Below are 15,914 nucleotides of genomic sequence, written 5' to 3'. Positions count from 1 at the left end.
TGACCAGCCTGGATGCCCTTTGATAGCAATCATTTTTACTAGGGAGGTGAGAAATGCATCGACATCTATGCTGCCCCTTGTTGTCGGAAAGCCCCTAGCCAAGTGTTTGGGGAAAAGGTCCTGACGAGCAGTACATCAGAAGCTTGTCAATCAGAGACGTGGCGCAAGGGTCTCCTATCGGTGAAACCCACAAAATTGGTACTTTGCTGGGTACTTAAAGATATACAGACCAATCACAGCCAACTTAGGTTAGGTTAGTTAACTATCCGAGTCAATACTCTGATTGTCCACCAGTACATCTCCCTTGTCTGGTTCGACCAGGGTTGCAAGGGCGCCGAGTAGTCTTCATCCACCTTGGTATTTCCCCAACTGGTTGGCATAGGTGCTGTGAAGAGGAACATCCCTGATTGTTTGAATATAAGCCACTCCCACGGTGTTGTCATTCATCAATACCATGGAATGTCCTGAAGATTCTGGAACTGTTGGAACTGCTGGAGGGCCAGAAAACTGTCCTCATTCCAGGAGGTTCATGTGGCAATGATGTTAGGAATCGGACTAGAATCCGGATGCCGTGTGATGCCACGTGTGTGACCGGCCCCCGGCCTTCTTGATGCTACTTTGAAGACCATCAAATTCGGAGGGGAAAGTGAAAGATCTAACCCCCCCGAGGAGGTTGGGATCTGACGCTCCCCCGTTGGTCACCCGGTGCTCCCAAAAGGACAGGCGTCCTTGTCAAACTGAGGAACTTCTCAGACGGAGTAACCGATGAGATAGGAGAAAATCTAGCATAATGAAGGGGCTTACTATCTTCTTCAGTCTTTCTAATATGCACCCAGAAAGAAAGACTTTATTAGTCTGGCATCTAGAAGCACTCCTGGGAAGACCAGTTTTGTGTGGGCTGAAAGGATGACTTCAAGTCTCTTAGAATTATTCAGTTGTCCAAGTGTCTTAACAGCTAATTTCCGCTCCCATGAACCTCATGTGAAGAAACAGAGGAGGTGCGATCATGCCGAATAACCGCATTTACAACTGGTATTATCAGTCGAATAGGACAATTCTTAAATACTTCCTTGAGGATGGAGTAACTGGAATCTGGCAGTAAGCCTTCCAATGAATGAATGAATGATTTGAAGTTTTCTGGCATCCTGAGTAAACTTCCCAATTCCAGTGTATTCATGAAGTCCTCAAGTCTGACTGCTCACCTGACCGAGCCTGTTGTATCAATCCTGAACGAGGTTTGATGAACAAACTTGTTCCGCAAGGAGAGGATTCCAGCTTACCGGAGCCTTTCTACAAGAAAATTGACTATAGAAACTCTGAGACTCTTTACTGAAAAATATAACCATACATCAAGGGTAACACACAAGTCTGGATGTCCATATGGATTTTTGGATTCGCGTAGACTGTCGAGAGACACGCCATCTCACTTCATCAGGTGGATGGGTCTGTAATGATATACATGTTCTTTGTAGCCAAACTGCGGATATTCTGCCCCCATAGTCGACCTCAGTCACTCAGTGGAGTTTGCAAAGACTTGTGTTCCCGTAAGCCCTTGCAGGAGAAAGCTTTTCGCTCAACTTGGATCACCTGTCCACGAGCAAGAGGCCCGTATACATTGACTTCCAATACTCCCGTGGAAGTTTGGCGAGAGGTCCTCTGCAATCCATCATTATTAGATCATTAGGATTCACTACAGGGTTGGACAAATCATGGCTGAAGAAGAGAAGAATACTCCGAACTTGTAGGAGGAGTATCGAAGCCACTAAGAATAAACCTAACTTGCGGACGAGAAAGGTGTTATCCCTGTATAAAACTTCCGGCCAATGCTTCGGACTGTGCAATCCCTCTGCTGGCTGACCTAACTCAGGTTGAGAGGAAGCATCATAGAGAGCTGGTGAACAACACCAAGGTCAAGTCGTGGGTTAGCCATATTTACCCTTCCCGGAGAACCCCAAGGATGGAGGATTAAAATTGCTTTTGCACAAATCCAAAGGGAGCCTGTGACAACCATGACAGGGTGCAAAGAGGAGAGAATCTCCTCAATCTATGTTTAAGATAGTCCGTAAGCATGACTTGATTCAATCCCCCTAGAAAATTTTGGGATGAAAAAGAATAACCCAAAGAGGTTATGTCTTACGAGACTGTAGTCCTATGAAGGCGTGAAAGGGCGAGGAGGAGAACACAAAAAATTAGAACCCAAAACTGTGCAAGTGATCCTACAACTTCTCCAACTCGTGGAGAGAAGTTGGAGAAAATAATCTGGAAGGATTATGTTTCTCGAGTCTCGTTCCGAATCACAGAGGAAAGCAGTAACAGCAAGTGATTGAAGACCTTTATTGCAGCAATCGCTGTTTAGAGATATATTCTACCTTCCTGGTGAGGTCTGGCTAGAAACAGGGAGCAGAGGAGGCGACTGGTCGCTAACACACATGGCACGTCAGCCCACTAGTAGTAGTAGTGGTGGTAGGTATCCGTATTAGCAGTCCGATGAATGTTCATGAATGTTGAACGTTCGCAAATTCCGACGACAACAAGTGTACCGATGAAGAAGCTTAAACATTTGCATGACCTCTTATAGTCGTGCCGAGAGCTGAAGCTCACATGGAAAAGTTCTAATAAGATTTAATGCATCAGGAATCCATTCCCACTGTACTTGAGTGAAAACAACAAGTTCCGAGTGGCGAGTGAGGTATTAAGCAGCAAGGCTGACAAGTGTGCTGTACCCCTCCCACCATTAGAGAGTGCTGGGTTAGGTTCCAAGAAGAGTGTATGCTCTAAACTCCTTCAACTTCCTATCGTGGTAAACGCAATCAAAGTAGTGTAACCCGTAGAAATCGTAACTTGAAGTTCTGTGTGTTGCCGCTGCCAAGTAGCATATTGAAGTAGAGCACAGCTGCGTGCTACCGCGGTTGAGAGTGGTAGCGTTGATGAGGATGAGCTCGCTCTTGCTCTGGACAAAGAGTCTAGCATGCGTTGTCTAGATGAAGAGACTCGCTAAAATACACGAAAAGCAATCGCTGAAGCAGTAGCACTCGAGAGCTATTGTGTATAGCAAGTAGAGAAGAAGCAGAGTCTTGCTGGGAAGCTTTGTGCTCTTGCTTGCAGTAAGGATCACAGTCAGTAGTGCTCTGCGATCCTCACCAAAAAAGTTCATCAAATGAAGTCAGTAATGACCACCCTTAGAGTCAAGGCCCCCGAGACTCGTCACTGGCTGTCGGCAATTCTACAAGCAAGCGGCAAGACTGCTGTTCGTCAAAGGCAGAGGGCAACTTTACGTCGAAAGGGAATGTCACGGGTCGAGTAGTGCTACAACACTGAATAGTAGTCGCTATTCTAGTAGCTGTCACAAGTTAGCCTGCAGTAGCATGTTGGAAACTCGGTCATGAGCTGGAGACTGGTCAGTGCTATCTCGTCGTTAATCCTGAAATGTGACAGCGAACAGAAGGGCAATTACGAGTAAAGGAATCATCAGGTGCTGGAACTCCAGGAACCTGGAAGCGAGCTATCAGGCAACCGCGGGTGGGCAGGCAACAGCGGGCTGACGGGCTGCCAACTGCGGGCTGACAGGCGATCGCGGGCTAACGGGCGATCACGGGCTCGCAGGCGATCACGGGCTCGCAGGCGATCACGGGCTCGCAGGCGATCGCGGGCAGATGCGCGATCGTAGGCTGACGAGCGATAGCACTGATGAGCGACTACAAGCTGCAGAAGGACGGAGAGGCGAGAAGACAGGAGGCGGCGAGTCCACTAGATGAGACGAGTCAGCCGGGCGAGACGAGTCTGCCGGGCGGGACGAGTCTGCCGGGCGGGACGAGTCTGCCGGGCGGGACGAGTCTGCCGGGCGGGACGAGTCTGCCGGGCGGGACGAGTCTGCCGGGCGGGACGAGTCTGCCGGGCGGGACGAGTCTGCCGGGCGGGACGAGTCTGCCGGGCGGGACGAGTCTGCCGGGCGGGACGAGTCTGCCGGGCGGGACGAGTCTGCCGGGCGGGACGAGTCTGCCGGGCGGGACGAGTCTGCCGAGCGAGACGAGTCTTCTGGGCAAACTGGAAGGGCAAGTGAAGGCGGACTGACAGTTGAAGTGTCAAACTCGCTTGGGGCGAGCAACATCATCTTCATGCTCCGACGAGCCAGGCTCCAAGGGATTAGAGAAGGGCATGGACCCTCTCTTAATCCAGCATGGCGAAGACTGCTCTGGGGAAGACCAAACCCGTGTACGGGAAAAGTGTCCGCCAAGTAGCAGGAACAAGCTTTGGACTTTGCCCTTCCTCCACCAGCTGAGCAAGCGCAGAACAAGGGAGAGTGCCGTCATCAGCACGATGATCAGGAACTACCATGGGCACAGGCGATGAAGAGGCGTGAGCAGCAACTTTCAAGGGAACAGGAACATGCTTTGGACTTTACACTCCCTCCATCGGCCGTCATCGCTGAACGAGGGAGTGCGTTGTCGCCAATGGAGAGCGATGTTGTCAGCGCTGAAGAAAACCTAACCCATGAACAGGAAAGGTGTCCCCCGAAAGGAGCAGGAGTATGCTTTAAATTTTGCTATTCCTCAGCCGGCTTAGCAAGCTCAGAACGAGGGAGAGCGCCGTTACCAGCGTAGAGGAGCAAAACCGAAGTCGAGCTCTGGGTCACCCGCTAGCGACCTTCCCCAGTCGAAATCGCAGGGTGCAAGCAACACCTACTTCAATAGGATGAAGGTGCATCCACACGGAGAACGACTCCACTGCGGAGGAGGACCAAGCCGCTGCATTAGGGGAAGCAGAAAAGGCCTCCAGCCTACGGGTTGTCAGGCATCACAGGGAAGGAATTGTAAGAAAAGGTTTCTCCGCCCTGAAGGAACTCCCGGCATTATGTCGTCTTTCAGACATGTGAAAAATTATAACCAAAATCTAAAAAAAGAAATTAGTCTAAAGGCCAGTCAAACACGGTTGGGCGGTGGAGAGACGAACATCCACTCTCCACCAAACCAAAAGTATAAGTGACAATAAAACACAGGTGGGTGTGCGTGTGTGTGAGCAGGGTAGCCAGTACTACCCCCAACCCATTAACTAGCAGTGGGGTAGTTACACCTTACTAAGGGTCTTTTGGCTAGTCTTCCAGCTACAACAAAATGTGTAAGGTTTGTATTTGGTATCAGAACAAATTACAGTTAAATGCTTTACCTCATTCACATTTTCACTAGGTATCAGCAGCAAGTACAGTAGTTAGTGATGGTACAGTATCTTTTATTCAGCCTTGACCTAGTCTTGTTTAGTTTTCTACAGGTTAGTGACCTGGTGTGCTTAGTTTTTACCTGTGAAATTATTGTTGCCTTGAAAATGCCAAATTACTGTACAGTGTACCAAACATTTAAGAACTAAAAAGGGTTCAGTGGAGGCAAGTAGCAAATGTCCGTTGGTTTTCATTTCCACTGCAAAGGAGACAAGCCAACATATTCCTCAGAGGAAAAATCAATACTAAAGACTGTGTAACAGCAAAAGTTACACAACTTGTGCATAATGATAGAAATATTTTCTCCTGTATTGTCCGAGTTGGAACTAAAATATGTTATGATTCACCAAGTGATCAACGGCACCAGTTTTACTTTCTGTATGGTATAATTATTTCACTGCTTTTTGAACCAATTAAGAGCTCCCAAATATTTATGCATAAATTTCCAGGTTGTTGACCCCCTATGCTTGACTACCAACACAAGATGTCTCCAAGAGGGACGTTCAATCTATTTTGAAATTAAGTGTAACTTCATCTATTTCGATAATTGATTACGATTGAATCACTCTCCATTCAGTATATAGTTATTGCTCACTTGAAAGTGAATAAAAAAAATAATGATCCACATGTACTGCTTGCAACAGGGGAGCAATAAGGAAATGTTTAATTGCAAGCAGAACGAGCCATGGCCGAGCAAAAACTATTTGAGGGATGTGATATAAATTACAGGTAGGTATGATACTTTAATACTGACCCACGCGGATAGCGTGTGCAGCTTATCCCTCTACCACTTGCCAGAACGGAGAAGTAAGGAGATCATATTTAATTATGAGCAAGGATAATTTGCAGGTCATTGTGAAATAGTACTGTATTTTACTTTCGTGCCACTTACATGAATCATATATTTTCCCAACTTATCTTGTGTTTATCATTCATTACTATTGCTGTAAATCACTACATGCATTTCTGACCATTATTATTGCTGTAAATCATTGATTTTTTTTTTTTACCCCAACACAAAATTAATGGCTCCCCACTGGGATCTGTAATTATTGTTTTTAAAAGGGATGGGTAGGTTATCTTATAAAAGGGTGGTTTGCCTCCATATTGACAATCAAAATTGGATAAAAAAACAAGATAACGAGTACAAAAAATATATGGTTCATATACTTGGCTGGAAATTGAAGTATATATTTAAAATAAATTCTTTTCAAGTATTTATAAGGTCAAAACATTTCTCGTACCTGATAGTGATCAATATCATGAAAATTCAACTTATGGGTGGTTGGTACACAAACGGGGTAGTTTGCCCCAATTTTCATAGTCATAATTAGATAAAACACAAGATAAATTGAATCAGTCACAATACTAAGGGTCTCTAGAGGCCAAGGGGAACAAACAAAACCACAAGAAAAACGCGGTTGAAAATTGTTAATTTTCAAACACTCATATCTTGGTGATTTACTGTATGTACAAATTTTGGTAAATATATGATACTCTAATTCTAGCGAAACTGGAATTCACTTTAAGAAATGGACGAGTGCTGGCTAGTTTGATATTTTTCTCTATATGTTTAATAACTTACGTATCGGTCTATCAAAATGTGAAGTATGTTTTTACTCTAATTAAAATGTGAAGTATGTTTGTCACTCTAAGTTCATTGTTTACATCTGGGAGACTAAAAGGAACTTATTGCGCATGCATTTTTTCCCATGGTTTGGGGAGCTTTCTGTGCATTAACAATGACGTATTTGTCAGGTGGTTTTTTTAAACCAATTAACAGCTTGCAAGTATTTCTTCCTAAGTTTCCGGATATAGTTCTACAACAGCCATTTTTTTATCACCCCTTTCAGTTTCACCTCTCCAAGAGGGAACCTGAGTCACGTACATCAATCTATTTCACAATTTATTGTAATTTAGTTTATGTCGGCAATTGATTATAGTGGAAATGCTCCGCGTTTAGTGTAAAGCTATTGTTACTAGTGTGAAATTAAAAAATAACAGCGATATATTGCCTCAAAGGTCTGATTACGTCTCAACTTTTAAGGAAGGCCTGCACATTTTCTACTGCAAAACTTCAGTAAAGTTTGCCAAGAAAGAAAAAAAAAAAAAATCAGAAGGTAAGGAATTATTTGTGATTTACTTTTTCATTGTAAGGCTTTATTTGTTATTTACTTTATCATATTGTAAGGATTCATTTGTAATTTACTTTTAGTTTGTGACCTGGGAAGGAGGGTCCGACTAGCGGTTGTGACCTGGGAAGGGGGGTCCGACTAGCGGTTGTGACCTGGGAAAGGTTGTGACCTGGGAAGGGTTGTGACCTGGGAAGGGTTGTGACCTGGGAAGGGTTGTGACCTGGGAAGGGTTGTGACCTGGGAAGGGTTGTGACCTGGGAAAGGTTGTGACCTGGGAAAGGTTGTGACCTGGGAAGGGTTGTGACCTGGGAAGCTTTGTAACCTGGGAAGCTTTGTGACCTGGTGAGGGGGACCCCAGCTAGGGGTTGCGACCTGGGAACTACTAGGTTAGGTTAGGTGGGTTTGTTAGGTTCTGTACCCTTGCACCTATTTCAAAAGTGTTAAATAATCACATTTTGGCCTGTTTTCAGCCACTTACATGACCCATATATTTTTCCAACTGGTTATCTTTTTCTTATTTAGCATTTCTGACCACTATTATTGCTGCAAATCACTCGTTTATTCCATTTCCCAACCTCCAAAACCCTGGTTTCCCACTGGGGTCCCCCATAATTGTCTTTATATAAGGGGGTTCAAAAACTCATGAACGGGCGGTTTGCCCAATTAATCATGGTCATGAATGCATAAAACAGAAGAAAGCGAGTAGGAAAAATATATGGTTCATGTATTTAGCTAGAAATTAAAGTATCGTATATTTACCCAAATTAAGTACCACATACAGTATTTACTAATTACCCGGATTTGCTGTACATATGTATAACCAACAAATTAGTGTCCACATGTGTTTAGCCAATATATTACGATTATCTTCGCCAAGATAAATATCATAATCTTTGAATTTTAAATTTATTGCCAAATTGAATCCTAACCTAACGTATGGTTAGGAACTGCGTCCTACCTAGACGGGTCAGGACTCCATTGAACTACGGTAGGATACAAAATCATTAAAATTCCTTATCCTTCAGAAAATAGATTTTATTATATTCTAATTAACTTTAGCATACATTTGGGTCTTAAAATGAATGTTAAACTAAAAAATGCAGACGCCGGATATCACGGACGGGACAAGGCTAAAAGTAAAACTCATGCAGAATGACACAAACTATTCACCATCTTTAACGATGGGTTTAAACTTACAACTGCAACTGAAGGTCCTTGCATCGATGCAGTGCGACTGAAAAATCTTGCAGTTAAGTTCTGGGCGGCTGTCCTTGCTAAATTAAACATTTTGGGTAAGTTTTTGGTGAGGGTTGTTGAGGTAAGTTCACCAGTAGGTTCTCCACTCGAAAAGTCACTTATCTTTCTAGTGTCAAGGCTCGATATGTGCAAATGCTATTCTCATTTGTTCAATGTTAACATGTGTAGTATGGTTTCTCAAACTTTAACGTTGGTTGTTAACAAATTATTATTATTATTATTATTAAATGCTAAGCTACAACCCTAGTTGGAAAAGCAAGATGCTATAAGCCCAGGGGCCCCAACAGGGAAAATAGCTCAGTGAGGAAAGGAAACAAGGAAAAATAAAATATCTTAAGAATAGTAACAACATTAAAATAAATATTTCCTATATGAACAATAAAAACTTCAATAAAACAAGAGAAAGAGAAACTAAATACAACAGTGTGCCTGAGTGTACCCTCAAGCAAGAGAACTCTAACCCAAGACAGTGGAAGGCCATGGTACAGAGGCTATAGCACTACCCAAGACTAGAGAACAATGGTTTGATTTTGGAGTGTCCTTCTCCTAGAAGAGCTGCTTACCATAATGATTATAGATTATAGATTGACCTAAGATAATTTGGAGGCAACTGTATAAAAGGTCTTCAGCATGTTGTAACCATAAACCATCTGGTTTTCCTAGTAATGTGACAAGACAATATTAATTTTGACAACTAACACCTAAGTTTCAGAGGAGAATCGATTCATTCTGTATAGTACTTATTAAACTTTTCAGAGCTATTACCAAGGAATGATTTAATTAATTAAGGTCGTCAGATAATAATGGTTGAATTAATTAAGGTCGTCAGATAATAATGGTTGAATTAATTAAGGTCGTCAGATAATAATGGTTGAATTAATTAAGGTCGTCAGTTAATAATGGTTGAATTAAGGTCGTCAGCTAATAATGGTTGAATTAATTAAGGTCGTCAGATAATAATGGTTGAATTAATTAAGGTCGTCAGATAATAATGGTTGAATTAATTAAGGTCGTCAGATAATAATGGTTGAATTAATTAAGGTCGTCAGATAATAATGGTTGAATTAATTAAGGTCGTCAGATAATAATGGTTGAATTAATTAAGGTCGTCAGATACCCTGTTTTCTCCAGTTTATTAAAGTCATTGAAAGCACCCAACAATTAAGACCTCTCTTATAATATATAGACTGATTTATAAGATTTTGATTTGATTTCACGGGAATATAGAGGACATTTAGGTGTCACTGAATCAAAATACTGCAGTTGCACTACAGATTAAAGGGAGTGGACAGTAGATGAAAGCATGGAAACAATGAGGTAAAGTACAGCAATAAAAAGTGGGTGGGTCTAAGGGCTAATAAAATAGTCAACAGCAAATGTTCTTACAATTAATTACATAACCTCCTCTGTCCTCATACACCTGACAACACTTTAGATTACCAAACAATTCTTCTTCACATAAGGGGTTAACTACTGCATTGTAATTGTTCAGTGGCCACTTTCCTCTTGGTGAGGGTAGAAGAGACTCTTTAGCTATAGCTCTTCTAGGAGAAGGACACTCCAAAATCAAACCGTTGTTCTCTAGCCTTGGGTGGTGCCATAGCCTCTGTACCATGATCTTCCACTGTCTTGGGTTAGAGTTCTCTTGCTTGGGGGTACACTCGAGCACACTATTCTATCTTATTACTCTTCCTCTTGTTTTGTTAAAATTCTTATAGTTTATATAGGAGATATTCATCTTAAAATATATTACGTATTTTCCTTTCCTCACTGGGCTTTTTTCCATGTTGGAGTCCTTGGGCTTATAGGATCCTGCTTTTCCAACTAGGGCTGTAGCTTAGCAAGTAATAATAATAATAATAATAATAATTATTATTATTATTATTATTATTATTATTATTATTATTATTATTATTATTATTATTATTATTATGATAATAATAATAATATCTTTGGGTAGAGTTCTCTAACTTGAGGATAGACTACACTAAGGCCTACTATTGTATCTTATTTTTTCAAAGGTTTTATAATCTATATATGAAAGATTTATTTTAATTTTACTATTCTTAAAATATTCTATTTTAATTGGTCATAAGTAGTAGTCTTTATTCCCATATTTTCTTTCCTCACTGGGCTTTTTTCCTTGTTGGAGTCCTTGGGCTTATAGCATCCTACTATTTTTCAACTAGGGTTGTAGCTCAGCAAATAATAATAATAATAATAATAATAATAATAATAATAATAATAATAATAATAATAATAATAATAATAATAATAATAATAATAATAATAATAAAGCCTTACTCTAAAGAAAAACAATCAACTCATATTGGAGGGTAGCATCATCATTCCACCTAGGTTTCAAAGGCCCCTTCGCGGATGGCAGATGCAAGTGACAGTGACATTGCCCTATCAAGCAGGACAATGCCCTAGAGACTTATCATATACCTCTGATCAGCGTCCAAGGTCCCTCTCGACCCAAGCTAGGACCAAGAAGGGCTAGGCAATGACTGCTGATGACTCAGCAGATAGCCTCGACTCTAGAGGAATATTGGAATACAATTTATCCAAGGTAATTGATAATGGAGCCCCATAGCCACCATATACATATGAGAGAGAGAGAGAGAGAGAGAGAGAGAGAGAGAGAGAGAGAGAGAGAGAGAGAGGAGAGAGAGAGAGAGAGAGAGAGAGAGAGAGAAACATTACTTGGAAAGAGTCTCCTGCTAGATTCTAACGTCTATGAAAAATTGAACACCCGTGATAATTTGCTCCCGTTCATGTATTATGTTTTTAATTGGTTCCGTTTTTTATTATTTCTTTTTATCTTAACTGTCACCTATATTTCACATCATCAAAATTAATATATACTAAAATCCAAGAATGATGTAAAACGAAATTGTATTTTGTTATTCACAGATGTAAAACATTCACAGAGGTGGTCATTTATAGAACGGACCTCATTCAGGATACTTTTTATTTTATTTTTACAAAACCAACAAAACAAAATGTTTATAAGAAAATACGTGTGATCGATGTTACAAGTAAGAAGTGGTATCATCATCGTCATCTCTTTCCACGCTCATTGACGCAAAGGGCCTCGGTTAGATTTCGCCAGTCGTCTGTCTCTACCTTGAGCTCTTAAATCAATACTTCTCCATTCATCATCTCCTATTTCAAGTTTCATAGTCCCCAGTCATACACACACACACACACACACAGATATATATATATATATATATATATATATATATATATATATATATATATATATATATATATATATATATATATATATTTACATATATATATATATATATATATATATATATATATATATATATATATATATATATATATATATATATATATATTACTAAATCTGAGATCATTGGAATTAGTCTTAAGTCAGCCCTGTCCCATTTCATCATCTCAATTTAATTATTACAACGATACTGTGCGAGTCTTACATACGGTAATTGTTAGCGCGTTCATGATATCAATTTCCATTTATTGGTTCAAAAAGAGGTTTTCCTCATACTAAATAAAAATACTGTATAGATTTATCCCTTCAATATTACGCTCTCACCTATAGGTAAACGCATATCCAGGGGTCCACACCAGGCAAGTTATATACCCTTACAACACTTCACCAAAAACAGGTTGGTGGTTGGTAGCCTATTTCTGTAAAATTCCTGGTTAAGAAATAATTGAATCTTAAAAAAAAAAATGTCCACACGTTCTCCCAAATTTGTAGATAACCAAGCAGAGGAATAAATAAACAAAATCATCATCATAGGTTTGGTATTTAGATAAATTAAGGGTAGGCCTGTAAAGGCCAGATAGGCAATTCTATTAGCTACACCACACTTATAGTACATATACTCATGTGAAATTCTAACAATACAGAAACTATGTTTCAAAACACCACTAATGGGGTTTGCTAAAAGAAAATGGTACCCACCACTTTGAACAAGAAGTCTCATCAGAGTTGAATTCATCTATGTTCATCCTATGATTCACAGAAGTCTGTTGAGTGGGACTCTTTAAGGTACTCTCACTTAATATTTATTCTCTTCTCATTTTATACTGTCAGCAAACGGTTATACAGTATTGTGTTCAGTGTGAGTGCTGCTCTACCCTTCTATTCCCTCTGCATCCAGCTCACAGAATTGTTTTACGTTTGGTTGACATTATGAGTCTCAATTTAATTTAAGCTTACATACACATGTGACTGACGAACTGATAGGGCCTCAACTTTTCCATACCTAAACAGTAGCCAAGAAGATTGAATAAATCTTAAAATGCTGACAGTAATTAAACATACAGAAATACTTTTCATTTTATCTCAAAACGACCAAATCCAAAAAAAAAGCCACAAAAAGGATGTACTGATACTATTGGGTTGGCTTCTTGACCCAGAGGTTATAGGCCTACCGGCTCACCCACCTCTGAGTCAAACAATGACAATCATGAATGCACGACAGCTGGGACGTACGGGGGAGCCAGGGTCTAGGTAATATACCTAGACCGTAGGGAAACCCTTGTGTATACAAGGTGTAATCCTGACATCACAATGACTCTAATTTGTCGGTTTCTTTCATGTATGGCAGGAAGAAATCTGACACCTGCCATACTGCGGGTAGTCTCACACGTCATTAGACTGACACACGTGTACTTCTTTATATATATATAAATATATATATATATATATATATATATATATATATATAAATATATATATATATATAAATATATATATATATATATATATATATATATATATATATATATATATATATATATATATAAATATATATATATATATATATATATATATATATATATATATATATATATATATATATTTATATATATATATATATATATATATATATATATATATAAAAATATATATATATATATATACATATATATATATATATATATATATATATATATATATATAAATATATATATATATATATATATATATATATATATATATATTATATATATATATATATATATATATATATATATATATATATATATATATATATATATATATAAATGGACAGGGGAAAAGCGTACTTCTATGAAAAACAGGCCGTTTGTGGGATAGGAGATGACCCTTATCAACTTAGTGCTGACAGCTCAAAATCAATTAACCGACAGAGGAAAGAGATTGGGGAACCAGAATTTCTTAGATCGAAGGGCATTCGTAACCTTAAAAAATTATGCTTTGTAATTCCTTACCTATTCAAGGTTAAGGGAGTAAAATTTCAAGAATATTTACCTGGTTCATACTAGCTGAACAGGAAGAGGGCAAATAGATATTCAGGTTTAAATTTCGTGGGCTATTTCCCAAAGCCGTATGAATTTACATTGGCCTTAAAAAATTTAACATAAGTAACAGATCCCTCGCTTAACATAAATCAACATAAACAACAAAGATTTCAGGTAAATTAAGAAGTGGATGGAGTAAATAGGTTTCACAAAGGGCTGTATAATGCTTTGATATTGGAGGTAAGATTTGTTATATGTAGTGCAGACGGCGGACTCATGCTGTGCTAGCAACTCGTATTGTATATTGGAAACTTCTAATTCTAGCAAAGTTTCACGTTTTGATATATTTCAACCATTTAGTGTTGTTTAGTTCATTTTTAAGATATTTAATTGAAATTGATTTAAGTGATTCGAAGATATTTTTAAGGAGGTATTGGTACACCAGTATGATATATTGTAGTTTTTTTTATCATAAATCAATTGAGATGTGAAGTGAACTAAAAGTGCAATATAGCGATTATTTTTTATATAATAATGAAAAAGCAAGTAAAGTTATTCTATTTAACAGATAACAAAAAGACGGTTGGATCGAGTAAATTACTATGATATTCTTAATCGAAATAGACAATGGAAAAAGGAAGTCATAGAGAAAATCAAATCAAATAAACCCATGTTTGTAAGTTTGCATAATTTGGGAAATAAAAGTAGATTAAAATGGGCACCAGCTACTCGTTGAGATACTACCGCTAGAGAGTTATGGAGTTTTTTGAGTGGCCAGACAGTACTACATTAGATCCTTCTCTCTGGTTATGGTTCACTTTCCCTTTGCCTACACATACAGCGAATAGTCTGGCCTATTCTTTACAGATTCTCCTCTGTCCTCATACACCTTACAATACAACACTGAGATTACCAAACAATTCTTCTTCACATAAGGGGTTAACTACTGCACTGTAATTGTTTAGTGGCTACTTTCCTCTTGTTAAGGGTAGAAGAGACTCTTTAGCTATGGTAAGCAGCCCTTCTATGAGAAGGACACTCCAAAATCAAACCATCGTTCTCTAGTCTTGGGTAGTGCCATAACCTCTGTACCATGGTCTTCCACTATCTTGGGTTAGAGTTCTCTTGCTTGAGGGTACACTCGGGCACACTATTCTATCTAACTTCTCTTCCTCTTGTTTTGTTAAAGTTTTTATAGGTTATATAGGAGATATTTATTTTAATATTATTCTTAAAGTAGTTATTTTTTCCTTGTTTCCTTTCCTCACTGGGCTATTTTCCCTGTTGGAGCCCCTGTGCTTATAGCATTCTGCTTTTCCAATTAGGGTTGTAGCTTAATAATAATAATAATAATAATAATAATAATAATAATAATAATAATAATAATAATAATAATAATAAGAGAAATGGGTCTCCTGTTATTAACTGTGACTGAAGATTGAATGACGGTGAACCTGCCAACAAAAAGGAATAATTAAACGGGATTGTAATGTCAAATTGCCTATTACTCAGAGATAAATTCGAAGACAGCATAACTATTCTTATGATAAAAAAAAGAGAATATACACATTCCTCTTATTTTCCAAAGCATTGAATAGTTTTCATAGAAATGGTGTTCAGGAGAAATGTGTTCCCCGATTAGCACCTGCACAATCATTTATATAAATATTGAAAGTTAAGAGTATTCTACTATTTGCATTAATCTCCAATGCCTTTGTCGTTATTAACAATCTCTCTCTCTCTCTCTCTCTCTCTCTCTCTCTCTCTCTCTCTCTCTCTCTCTCTCTCTCTCTTTTGCCTAACTTAAGATTTTGTGAACAACTTTACTCAAAAACTACAATACCGATTTTGACGAAACTTGGTAGTCATGTTGGGCATGTCCCAATGATGAGTCTGTAACATTTTGGATAAAGTACATCAAAGTACAAGTACGCAACAGTACTTTGAAAATAATAGCAATGGCAATTATTTTTTATGTGAACAACATTAAGCAAAAATTACTGCACCAATTTCAACGCAATTTG

At 38.8% G+C, this 15,914-nt stretch overlaps 1 protein-coding gene across 1 annotated transcript in view; it reads right to left on the bottom strand.

Moving 5' to 3' along the window:
* LOC137629740 (glutamine amidotransferase-like class 1 domain-containing protein 3, mitochondrial) overlaps positions 1-8,730 on the bottom strand; it is a 40,023-nt gene extending 31,293 nt beyond the window's left edge. The window contains exon 1 of the mRNA XM_068361334.1: positions 8,545-8,730. Within this exon, the coding sequence (XP_068217435.1) occupies positions 8,545-8,634 (90 nt within the window). The 5' untranslated portion in view covers positions 8,635-8,730. The remainder of the gene's footprint in view (positions 1-8,544) is intronic.
* Between the last annotated feature and the right edge of the window lie 7,184 nt (positions 8,731-15,914).

The sequence above is a fragment of the Palaemon carinicauda genome, chromosome 37, assembly GCF_036898095.1.
Source record: "Palaemon carinicauda isolate YSFRI2023 chromosome 37, ASM3689809v2, whole genome shotgun sequence".
NCBI lineage: Eukaryota > Metazoa > Arthropoda > Malacostraca > Decapoda > Palaemonidae > Palaemon > Palaemon carinicauda.
Note: the sequence above shows the minus strand (reverse complement) of the source record. Positions and strands in the feature narration are given on the sequence as shown.